At 34.8% G+C, this 13,284-nt stretch overlaps 1 protein-coding gene across 3 annotated transcripts; it reads left to right on the forward strand.

The window, feature by feature from the left end:
• Positions 1 to 1,418: 1,418 nt before the first annotated feature.
• Positions 1,419 to 7,546, forward strand: LOC142522526 (protein RGF1 INDUCIBLE TRANSCRIPTION FACTOR 1). Of its 3 annotated transcripts, XR_012814485.1 has the most exons (5): positions 1,419 to 1,512; positions 1,657 to 1,935; positions 3,670 to 3,834; positions 6,571 to 6,673; positions 7,386 to 7,546. XR_012814485.1 is itself a non-coding variant. In XM_075625969.1 (4 exons), exons 1-4 carry the CDS (start codon positions 1,510 to 1,512, stop codon positions 6,589 to 6,591), a joined length of 468 nt encoding a protein of 155 aa, XP_075482084.1. In that variant the 5' UTR covers positions 1,419 to 1,509; the 3' UTR covers positions 6,592 to 6,870. The 3 variants fall into 3 exon arrangements, 2 of the variants coding, with proteins under 2 accessions (XP_075482084.1, XP_075482082.1); XM_075625969.1 differs by lacking the exon at positions 7,386 to 7,546 and having other exon boundaries at positions 6,571 to 6,870; XM_075625967.1 differs by lacking the exons at positions 6,571 to 6,673; positions 7,386 to 7,546 and adding an exon at positions 4,069 to 4,537.
• The last annotated feature ends 5,738 nt before the right edge of the window (positions 7,547 to 13,284 follow it).

The following is a 13,284-nucleotide window of genomic DNA, read 5'->3' on the forward strand; positions in this document are numbered from 1 at the left end:
CTTGAGAGCTAAAAATATCAAAAATACCTGAACTTACTTCGATTTTACAATCCAGTCCTTCATCAGTACTTTGGTTTTCTTAAGTAGAATTTAGAATCCCCAAGCTATCAAATGAAGCCCATATCTTGGGGCAAATGGTTACTAACAGTTAACCGCCATTATAATTTATTTTCCCCTGAAACAATAACATTTTTTTGAGCATAAAATCCCAATATAAAATAAATTATCTTTTAAATCCAATCGAAATCTATTCAAACTTTCCAACGAACACATATATAAAACTTTGATTTAAAAAAAAAAAACATATAAAAACAAAAGGACATAAAAAGAGGAGGCGCCTCCACAACTGCGGAAGCAACGGCCGAGATTAGCGGATATACTGATTCTCTGGACCCCATCAATCCAACGGTCATCATCCTTCTTTTCTCCCCAATCGTCGATCACAATTCAATTATTGTGTGTGAACACATCATCAGCTTTTTTTGCAAATGACAGTGTCAATACTTAACTATATAATTCAAATTTCTTAAAAAATTTGAAATTAAATATATTTAATTTAAAGTAAAAATAAGATGAATGGATGGACAGCGGGACCTATAAATAATGAGTGTGAATGTTAAAATGAATGTGGGAGAATAGATGTGTTAATGTAATGTGTATGTGTCATGTGGACCCTACGATTTTTGATGAGCTGGTGGGTGTTGCGGGTGCTCTTATAGAATGGTCATCGTTTTTAATTATTATTGGATAACATTAATAAAATTACATTAAATATATAATTTATAGAGATAATATGAGAATTTTTAAATTTTAAAGTAAATTAAATATTTTAGTTATGAGTAAATTATATTAAAAAATTTTACTTAATTTAAATAGACAAGATTTTCGTAAAAATTAATATTTATCACAAAGTCGGATCAGATATCAACCTTTATCTCACAAGATATGTTTAAAATGCATGACATTCATGCTCACCAAATATATATTTCATATTTTACTCTACCCTTATAATGGTTTGCTAAAACTGATTGTTTTATTCACTCAAAAATAAATATAATAAATCATATATTTAACTAAATTTATATGTGAAAATTATACTAGTTTATATCATTGTTAAAAATTATTTATACAAGAATCAATAATTCTCAAAATATCTATAAAAATTACAAATATTTTTAATTGTAGCATATTTAATTTTTTTAAAAAAATTTCACACATTATTTAAATAATAAATATAGATTAAAAAAATTTCACACATTATTTAAATAATAAATATAGATTACAACAAAATAATTATAAATATTTTTAACATAATTACTCATAGATTTATAAAAATTAAATTAACTTTAAAAATTACTATTAAAAAACTAGATATATATGAACTGGATGCACCACTTTATCCTATATATAATGTATTCGGGATTTGAAGAATTTTAACTCACTTTAAATTTGCTGTCATTTCGCTCCGCTGTTTTCCTCTCGATTTCCATTGTCCTCTCTCAATAGAAAATGGTAAATTATTGGACTGCAAATCAAAATTCTGCTTAAAATTATTCATTCCATCACTTTCCCAACAATAATTCAGCTTCTTATTATCAAATTTAACTACATTTCGATCTATTTTGTACGATTAATCCCCCCTTTTTTTTTGCGCAGCTTGGACCCAGAATCCGATCGAAGAAGCGAAAACCAGCGGACTGGGTTACCGATTTACTGCGCAGTAAATTCTTCGGCGCCTGCGTGGATCATGGAGATTTGAGGAAGAACGAGATGAACTATTTCTGCATCGATTGTATGGTGTGCTTATGTAAGCATTGCGTCACTTCTTCGGCTCACGATTGCCTCCATCGCCTGCTGCAAATCTGCAAGTATGTCTACCACGACGTCGTTAGGCTCCAGGATATCCAGAGATACCTCGACTGTTCCGAAATTCAAGTTAGTACCGTTCTCACTGATTTTTTGTTTCCAAATTTTTTTTTTGATTTATTCGATTTTGTTGGATAATTACTTGTTGGATGGCGATGATTTATCATCCTTTTGATTTTATTTTTAATGGAAATTCTAGAACGCGTAATTTGGTTGGTATTCCAGTGATTGATTTTGATTTAATACATCGATTTTGAGTCCATGTTTAGGATTTTCATATTTTAGCCGGATGTTCTGCTTCGTGTCAGTTGTCTGACGAAAGCCGGGATTAAAACGTGAAAATACAATTTATTGCATTGAAACTAAGTTTCGACTAAATTAAGAATAGAAATTAAAAACCCACTCTGGACCAATTTATGAGCCGATTATTGGAATATTTTTTTGTTATTTGGGATCTAAATTTTTGTTTAGTTCCCTTATAAATAATTTTTTTCGTTCTTTATTTTATTTGTATGTTTTGATTAAAACTGTATGATATGGTGATGAAAAGGATGAAATATGGTTATTATTCATGGTGAAAAACTGTTTTTCTACGGAAAGTTTCACACTTTTTAAGTTAAAAAAAATTTGTATGCGAAACCTTGTATTTATGAGTAAAAATATTTAACCCAATTCGGAGTATCCCTCAATATGTCACAACTACAAGTTAATAATTGAGTCCTTTTTTTTGCTTTTTTCTCCAATTTGATTACTTTTAAATATGTAATTGTGAATAAATTATTTTTGACAGATATTTATTTACTATAATTATAATGTATATACATGTCACTTTAACAAAAGTTATAGTTGATAACAATGGTGTGCAACCTAAATATTTTAAATTGTATATCAGCTCAAACATCATGTGTCAAGTGTAAGATCAAGGGTTTATATTCCTTGTGATCCATGATAATGGAACACCGACTTGACTTTGTTAGCAATGGTATGATTGAGGGTTTGTTGTAAGATCAAGGGTTTGTGTTCTTTGTGATCCATGATAATTGAACACGAACTTGACTTTGATAGCAATGATATGATTGAAGGTCTGTTGTTTTACTAAAAATTATAGCATGTCAGATAGTTACTAAGATAGCTCTCTTAGAGTATCTCCAACCCTTGGTGCAAGGATTGTTCTCCAACGGAGCGCAGCTCCATTTCCCCTCTGCGCTTCATTTTTTTTTTATTTTTTTTGTTTATTTTTTAAATTATAAATATTAATATTAAAAATTATAAATATTATTTATATAATAATAACATATTATTTTAATAATTAGATATTTTTAAATAATAATATATTCAATAATATATTTAAAATAATTAAATAAATCAAATTAAAAAGAATATTTTGAAAAGATTCTAGGAATATATTTTTTATCGTAAGATTTGAAGTAAATGGGTTGGAGATGAATGTTATATTTGGTGCAGAAACTGCACCAAAATAGATTTATGGGTTGGAGATGGTCTTGGAAATTATTACGCAACAAATATTAGTTATTTTTATGGGTTTTTTGCACAAATAACCTTGTGTAAATCTTTTTTTTTTTTCAATTAAGCTTCTGGTCGTTATATTTATACAACTAATCCAAATAATGTTTGGAAAGTTTTTTTTTTGTGCAAGCCGGCAAGGTAGGTTTTGCGACTAACCCTAGCGTTCCTGCTCGATAAATGATGATGATGAGATAATATAGATTTTATGATTTATTTCATTACTTTTATTTTTTATATATTAAATTTTATATGATTCGTTGCTTTTCATTCATTCAGGCGTACAAAATCAACGGCGAAAAAGCTGTTCATTTGAACCCCCGACCACATGTAAAAGAGGCAAAATTTTCAAAAGCTAAGGTCGGCGGCGGCGCTGCTTATTGCAAAGCATGTGAGAGGCACATACAAGACTTGCCTAATCGCTTCTGCTCTATTGCTTGCAAGGTATGATTTTATCCAGATTTATTGGAAATATAATCCCGATGGTAATCTTATTTGACTTTTATTTTTTTCCCCCCAAATTCGAGATGTTATTTTGAAAATAATATATAATCTTGTGATTATAAGAATGCTTGAAACTTGAGCATGTGATATAAACATATTGTCCCAAGTATAGAACAAGTTTTTAAAAACTGAGAAGATTATATCAAACTGAAAAAAATTTTATTTAATGCGTAGGTGTCTATGGATACGAAAATTTTTATAAATAAAACGAACAAGGTCGTCTCGATGCCAATCTCAGAGGTCGATGATATCCCAAGTTTCGACTCTGAATGTACGAAGGAAAATGGATATGATTCACCATTCTCTTTAACAGAGTCTTCGGAAGTAATTCAAGAGTGGGTTGCTTCATCTTTAAGGCCTAAGATGTTGAGTAAGAGGAGGAAGTGTTTGCCTAGAAGAGCTCCTTTGTTTTAACAACTTGTGAATAGTTTTGAAAATGAAAAGTACACCATTTAATTTATTTATTCACATTTATTTCGATGAAATTTTACAAATATTATAATCACAATATTAAGGGGCATATCTGTAGTTGGTATTTGATGCAATATATTTGAAGCACATTGTGGATTGTGTACTATGATCATATAATGGTGATGTGTTTTGGGAGAGTGTTCAATAATTTATGAGAGTTTTATTAGATTTGTGCAATATCCTTGATCATTGGTGGATAACTAGGTGCTTTTTCCTCCTTTATTTATTTTTCAGTTTTCTAATATTTTCAGTACTCCATAAAAATAGAATTAAATATATATATATATATATATATCACAAAAACCAAAATAGGTCTACACGTAATTTACTTTATAAAAATTGTTAAATTTGTGTTGTCGCAATGATTTCTTCTAATATTAAGATATATAAACTAGTACTACTTTTTACCAAGATGATTAAATAATTTTTTTCTTCTTTATTCTATCAGGTTTTTGGTAGTGTCAAACACTATACCCTGCAATTTATATCAGTCTAAAGTCATGTTTTCACTTTCAGTAAATTAGAAACGAGATTAGGGAAACGGAAATTTGAAATTAGATTATGCGTATTTGTCTCGTTGTGATTTTTTTTTTTACACTGTTAAAATAAGTTTTTAGTCTTTAACTTTTTTTTTTATTGAAACAAGATGATGAGAAAAAATATTTAATACCCCATTTATCAAAGAGAAAATTGCAATTTCATTATACATATTTTGTCTTTTTGTGATTTTGTTATTTATGCTTTTAAAATTGAGTTTTCTAGTCTCGAATATTTTTTTTTTTGCGATTTAATCATTTTATTTTGCAATTTTACTCATTCGTGTGAGAATGCTGATATGAAAAATGTGTTGGGACATCATACTCTCGCACCCAAAACGTAGCGGAAGTTTAAAATTTTTCGTCTCGACATTCAAGACGTTGCTTGGGCGTCGTGTGTTTAACAAAAATTACAAGAGTGTCTAGAATTATACATTCGCGTATCTAAGCGCTGGACTCCAAACTATTCCGATTTTTACGCAGAGTTGGTCTTTTTTGTAAATTCCTACAAACGGTATCACTCCTTTGATCGCGCTATCCGGTCCACGGTCAGAAGTTATCTTCTTCGCTTGGGTTGCACTAGTAATACCAAGTAATTCGTGCGTTGAGACTGTAGCCTCCGAATTTCCAAAATCTTGACAAGGTACGGCGTTGGTGGAAGCAAACGTGGCCGAAATTTTCTTGCACAATTACAAGATGATGCATCGGTTCGGGCACCTACGAGGGTGCTTCAAACACAATATTCTCATTGAGCTGCAATTACTCATGTTCTAAGAATGTAAATGTAATGCCCGTGATTATATTTACTGTAATATGAGATTAATCTGAAATGATTCATGGATTAATTATGATAAATATAGACGCAATGGATTAGGCCGGGAAAGACGCGAAAATATGTGCGAGGGAGGTGCTATTCGCGCATATGCGCGACCTAGTGCGCACACATGCGCGATTCGGGCAGAAGACCCCGCGCATATGCGCGGCGGAAGGCGCGCATATGCGCGAGGTGTCCAGTAACCAAAGTGATTGTCCCCAGAGGACCTCGCGCATATGCGCCGGCGGAAGGCGCGCATATGCGCCAGTGGTAAAGATCCGTCCGTTAGAATTTAAATCCGACTTCAGTACTGTGTTTCTATCGACGCAGGCTACAGCTGGACGTAAGTTTTGTTACGTTTAGATACGATTTGAAATTATGATATTGTCAGAATTGAACATGAATCATATATGGTGTTTCTGATACATTGGACATCGTATATTTGAAGTCAGATCGAAGAACAGACTGTTTATGTATTTTTTATGATTTTTGGAGTCGATTTGATTGAGATTTGATATCAGATTTGTATTGTTATCAAGTATGAGTTACAGGAATTGATATCTGTTGATTTATATTGCATGGTATATTTATATTGTACCGTTATGCCGTTGAAATCGAATTCGATTAGGTTCTGATTTTATCTGATATTGATTATGAGCCGTATTATTATATCTGTGATGTTGAAATTGACGGGGTTATCGAGGTTGTATTATCATGCCGTCGAAACATCAGTGAATTGATATTGATCAGATTCAGTATTGATTGAGATTGTATTATGGTGTCGTGATATCGATCAGATTAGGTATTGAATTGAGTTATACATTGATACAGTATATTCGATATTGTTATTGCCAGATTGATATCGACAGACAGTGAGTCCAAAGCTTCGACAGAGTCAGACTGAAGATGGACAGAGTTGAGTTTGAGACTTCGTCTTCGTCAGACCGAGAAGAGAAAGGTATAAGTCAATGTGGTACCGGGAGATCGACTCGAGTATAGTATGATATAATTGAGTTTCCCTAAATCACATACTTCTTATTATTATGTTCATTGATTTGACTGGATATGCTTGTTCTATGAATGTATAGAAAGCAGTTATTAGTCGAGTGATCTTGTGACAGAAGTACCTGATAGTGGCGGGATCGCCACGGGCACATTGCACGATGTCACAAGATAGTAAATTGGCGAAAGTGCCAATGTCCATCACGTATAGGGCACTGGACGATTGGCAATCGATGTTGATAGAATTGAAGTTTCTTCTATTACTGGTGATCGATACCATATCAATGTGGATAGAATTGAAGTTTCTTCTATTACTGGTGATTGATATGGAATGCCAACGTCTGGGAATCGGGATCCCTAGACTAGGATTGAGTCTAGTCTGAGTTTAAGAGTTACGGATATTGACTCATTGATTGATGTTGATTTATGTTCCTGATTATGGTACATGTTTAGAGTAAGGGTTATTGTTGATATTAATTCATGTTTCGGATTATGATACATGCTACGAATATTTGATTCATGTTCTGATTTTGATACATGTTATGAATATCTGTTATATGCTTTTATATTGTTTATATGATTGCATGTATACATGATTTATACTGGGAATGTAATTATCACCGGGGTTATCCGGCTGTTGTCTTGTTTGTATGTGTGCATGACAACAGGTGGGACAGGATCAGGGTCAAGAAGAGAACGAGGCTGGACTAGATAGCGTGGAGATCCGGGCTCAGAAATAAATTAGGAGTCAGCACTGATAGGTAGTTGAACCTAGTTGGATTATTGTAGACAATACAGGACTTGTATGTTTATATTTAATATGTAATTCAAATTGATTTACATAACGTTTTCGCTTTGTATTTTAAAAAAAATTTAGACCCTGTTTATTATAATTGATTGATTAATTCTAAGAACGATTAGAAACTTTAATTAACGTCCGGGTCCCCACAGTAAACACCGATGAATTAGATCAAATTTGGTTATAAACCAAGCGGAAAATACTCAAAATAATCTTTTGTGAAGAAAGCTGATATATTTTAAAGACTTTTAGCATCTGTAAAGTGGTTAAATGATTTAAAGGGAATTAGTTCGAGCTTGTATTAGTTCAGTTATGGTGAGAACTGACTGATATCAGCTGAACTGATTAAATCAGTTTAAAACAAAAGTTAAGCAGTTAAATACACAAAATATGTTTATGGATGTTCGGAGACTTCAATTGCTCATATGTCACCTCTTCTACCACCTCGGGTAGGATTCACTAGAAGACTTTGATTTATAGAATGGTTTGTACAAATCCACTCAGCTTAGGACTTATCCTACCGTCTAACTGAAATCCTAGCTTAGAATGAAGGCAGTGCCTTCCAGCCAACACTTGTTTAACGTATGTGTGTTAAAGACTACGTACACAAGTTTTATGTCTTTGTGTAAGACTAACTCAACTAATCTTTTAAACTCTACTCTCCGATATATGTGAGTGATTGTGTGTGCGTGTGTGTGTGAGAACTGAACAATGAATACAACGAGAAGGTGTTCTCACACACTGAGAGTTTTTGCTTCTAGACTAAGCAGTTGGTATGCCCTATTTCTCTTTAGAACTTCACACCCACTTCTTGTTCATTTTCTTCACTGATCTTCATATTCTATTTATAGCCGCGAAGTTTGATCGTACAGTGAGACTCAATTATTGTATTCGTTGCTTTTTGAATCAGTTCCTCGATATTTGTCTTGTACTTTCCGACATCTATTCTGGACCGTTTTGGCTTTAAATACTGATGCAACGTCTATTATTGTCCTTTGACTGGACAAAAGCTTTTCCTTAGTGCGCACAGCTGGATTTCATTAAATAAGCTTGTCGTGTTCTCCAACCGATTGGTTTTAACTGATGTTTTGAACTGGTCATCTGAACTGATCTTCAGTTGGGCTGGTGAAATAAGTTGACTCGTCAGTAGAACTGATTTCACTCTTTCAGTTGAACTGGTTAGCTGGGCTCTTCATCGGTTGAACTCTTCATCAATTGTCCGGGCTTCTGAAGGTCTTCTGCTGAACCACCTATCAGCTGGACAATCACTTGAACTGGTTTACGATTCATCAGTTGAGCTGGTTCAGTTCGATTAGTCAGTTGGTATTTTCAGTTTGCATTCTTCGATTGCTTCAGTTACGTTCAGATAACTGCACACATAGGTAAGTTCATTAGTAACAAAATAACAAGTTTTGTTAACATCAAAATCAAGCAAGATTACGAACATGAAATATCCCAACAATCTCCCTCTTTTTGATGATCACAAAACTTGAACAATTAAAGTGATTTAAAAATTTAAAATTTTAAAATTTAATTGATTCTCCCCCTTTGTGAGAATAAAAACATTTAAAACGATTAAAAGAAAAATTTTCAGTTCGAGGGATAAGAAAGCTCTCCCTCAAAAATTTAATTTTAAAACGAGTTTAAAACGAATTGAAAACATCAGTTCGAGGGATAACGTAAGGGGATCGATTAAGGTGTGCGAATGCGCAACGAAAGTTTCAAAAATAATTTTCATGAGAAAACCGAGCACCCTAATCCTATAATGTGTAACAAATACAAAAACACAAGCATATGATATTCATAGTGTGTTTAGAAAATATACCTATCAATCTTAAAAGATTGATGTTGGCTCCAATTTAGTTGTCAAACAACTAAGCTCTTCAATGGCAAGACCTTCTACAAGCTTCCTTTAGAACACTCCTTGTTCAAAATAAAGCCCACCACCAAACAAGCTAGAACCACTCTAATTTTGCACTAGAAAAATTAGAGCATCTTTCTTTAAGAAGTGTATTGTTTCCTCAACAATTGAAGAACAAAATATGAAGGGAATAACCACAAAATTTCGGTCAAGGGGTTGGGGATGAGAGAAGGAGGAGCTTTTTCTTGGTTGTGAGAAAAGTTAAAGTGAAAAAGTTGCTTGCCAAGCCTTGGACATTGAAAAAGTAGTCTCCAACCCTTCATCTCCCATGCATGCATATTATTTGGGCTTGTAACAATTACAAGGGCCCATGGACTTTTATTTAAATGTCTCAAACACATTTGAGATCATTTACACTTTACTTGATTTTACTCAAGCCGACTAGTTTAATAATTATTTCTTATTGGGCTCTACAAGACCCAATATGATTTAATTAATTCAACACTTGAATTAATTTAATTATTTGGACTCTACTAGGCCCACTAGTGTTCAATTAATTCAACACTTGAATTAATTTAATTTAGTCCATAATAATGTTTATGAAAATCACAATTTTCAAATACATTATCTATTTGGCCAACTTTTAATTTAGGAACACTTCCACAAATTAAAAGTTACATTTCCCTCATAGAAGTCATACTTCTATTTTTCCTTACTCTTATAAACTCATTTATAAGCCGTTCAACACATTGAACTATTTTACTTCTCAACGGGATCTAGAAAGCTAGTACTTGTGTGGCCCTCAATGGTTCATTGATACAACTAGCCGTGGGTTCACATCTTCATGTGATTCGGGACTAAATATGTCCTTATATGAGCATACCCCAATTGCTCCATTCTTATTTATCAACTCCTTGATAATAAGAACGTCAGAACTCAAGTCTGATAGTACCCAACCAATCATGTTAAACGCCTAGCAGCATCGCTTACATGATTCCCTAGGTATCAAATGATAGTGCCTGCAAGAACCATTCAATTATGGTTAGCGTACAGTACAGTCCCTTCAACTCATATATCCCGACCGATTCGACAACCATTGGTATATCGAGAGTTGTCAATGAATCGATACTATGTGTCATGTTGTAGTTGCATCGATGGTGTAATCTATGAAACCCCTTTCATAATTACCACCATATTCTGATCAAAGATTTCAAACTACATACACATAGGATATCCATACCCGAAGGTAAGCGGTGAATCCCCGACTACAATGCATCGACTTCTATGTGTTTCGACAGAACACCCAACCTTGCCACCTGATGACCCCTTGAGAGTCGGTAAACAAGTCAAAGTGTAATGCTAGCACATAGAGTCTCAATATTGTCCCGGGTCATAAGTACTAATGGTGTACAACCATAAACTAGGAAGTTTCCACTCGATAAGTGAGAACCACTTGGAAAGTCCTTTATGGAGGGTTGTTCAGTGCACTCAATCAGGAGCACCTATCTGCATGCTTGGACATCACAATGTCCCCTACCAATGAAACATGGTACTCACATCGCAGATACTAGTCTCGAACTCGAGTGGCCTATATCCTTCTTAACGGCGGCTGAATCGACTAGGAACTGTTTAGAATATACAGTATTCCAAATATGAGTTTCATGATACTCATCATATGAGCATCTCATATTCTTTCTACTATTTGTATATTCAAGGACTTTATCTATGCAACTAGTATGGGTATTCAGATAAAGATGTGCCAATAATAATATCAAATATTATTAAAATAAATATTGTTTATACATAGAGTTTCATTGTGAACACTCGGCCAACACTTGGCTCGACGTGCAGCTACTCTAACAATCTCCCACTTGCACTAGAGCCAACTACTCATATGCTTCAAACCCATCAATTCGCGATGCTTCTCGAATAATGGTCCAGGTAAAGGCTTAGTTAGCGGATCAGCAACATTATCTGCGGAGCCGACTTTGTCAATCGAGACATCTCCTCTTTCCACAATCTCTCAGAGGATGTGGTATTTTCTCAATACGTGTTTTGATTTCTGATGAGACCTTGGCTCCTTTGCTTGAGCTATAGCTCCCATGTTGTCACACAACACCGGGACAAGAGCAACTCCATTAGGAATGACGTCCAACTCTTGGACGAAATTCCTTATCCAAACAGCCTCCTTTGCTGCATCTGATGCAGCAATGTATTCGGCCTCAGTGGTGGAATCCGCAGTACTGTCTTGCTTGGAACACTTCCAAGAGACAGCAACACCATTGAGCATGAATAGGAACCCAGAGGTTGACTTCGAGTCATCGATATCGCTTTGGAAGCTAGAGTCGGTGTAGCCTTCCAATTTCAGTTCTCCACCCCCATAGACCAAGAACAACTTATTGGTGCTTCTCAAATACTTGAGGATGTCTTTCACAGCTTTCCAGTGTGGAAGACCAGGGTTGGATTGATATCTACTCACTACACTTAGTGAAAAAGCCACGTCAGGACGTGTAGATATCATCCCATACATGATGCTACCAATCGCAGATGCATAAGTAATGCGTGTCATCGCCGCTATCTCTGCATAAGTCTTGGGAGACATAGACTTGGATAGGGACACGCCATGACACATTGGTAGATGTCCTCTCTTGGACTCATCCATCAAGAACCGTTTCGCGATGATATCAATGTATGTGGACTGGGTGAGACCAAGCAATCTTTTCGATCTATCTCTATAGATCTGTATTCCCAATACAAAAGATGCTTCATCCAAGTCCTGCATCGAGAACTTACTCGCTAACCACAACTTAGTTGATTGCAACATTTCTACATCATTCCCAATGAGTAGAATATCATCAACATAAAGCACCAGGAATGTCACAGCACTCCCACTGACCTTCTTATACACAAAGGGTTCCTCAGGATTCTTAGCAAAACCAAACTCTTTGATTGTACTATCGAATCTGAGGTTCCAACTCCTAGATGCCTGCTTTAGACCATAAATAGATCTTTGAAGTTTGCATACCATATGCTCACTTCCGATAGATGTAAACCCTTCGGGTTGAGACATGTAAATCTCTTCCTTAATATCCCCATTAAGAAAGGCTGTCTTAACATCCATCTGCCATATCTCATAGTCATACCATGCAGCTATGGCTAGCAAAATCCTTATGGACTTGAACATTGCAACTGGAGAAAAAGTTTCCTCAAAGTCAACTCCTTGTCTTTGAGTATATCCTTTTGCCACCAATCGCGCCTTGAAGGTCAATACCTTCCCATCCGCCCCAAGTTTCCTCTTGTAAATCCATTTACACCTTATGGGAACAATTCCCTCAGGTGGATCCACGAGATTCCACAATTGGTTCGAATGCATGGAATTCATTTCAGATTCCATCGCTTCAAGCCACTTGGATGAATCGGCATCAAATAACGCTTCCTTGAAGGTCCTTGGATCACATCCATGGTTAGGCTCATCATGGCCCTTTTCAAGAAGCAGACCATACCTCATAGGTGGTCTCGAGACTCTCTCGGATCTTCTAGGAACTTGTATCTCTTCTCTTGGCTCTTCGGGTGTGGGTTCTATAATTGTGGGTGTCTCTCGAACCTCTTCGAGTTCTATCATCTCCCCTTTTCTATCCAATAGAAATTCCTTTTCCAAAAAGGTTACATTCCTAGAAACAAACACTTTTGTTTCTTGGTATGATAGAAATAGTATCCAAATGAATTCCTTGGATATCCCACAAAGTAACATAAAATGGATCGACTATCCAATTTATCTCCCACTACCTGCTTCACATAAGCAGGACACCCCCATATTCTAAGATAAGAATATTTGAGAGGCTTACCCATCCATATCTCATATGGTGTCTACCTTAGAATGGACATTTAGTGGAATATCTTTCAATTT

This window comes from Primulina tabacum, chromosome 13, assembly GCF_025594145.1.
Source record: "Primulina tabacum isolate GXHZ01 chromosome 13, ASM2559414v2, whole genome shotgun sequence".
Classification (NCBI taxonomy): Eukaryota; Viridiplantae; Streptophyta; class Magnoliopsida; order Lamiales; family Gesneriaceae; genus Primulina; species Primulina tabacum.

Coding starts and splice junctions, on each gene's coding strand:
- LOC142522526 (XM_075625967.1), top strand. Junction 1,936..3,669: donor TCGACTGTTCCGAAATTCAA/GTTAGTACCGTT, acceptor TCATTCATTCAG/GCGTACAAAATCAACGGCGA. Junction 3,835..4,068: donor TCTGCTCTATTGCTTGCAAG/GTATGATTTTAT, acceptor TTTAATGCGTAG/GTGTCTATGGATACGAAAAT.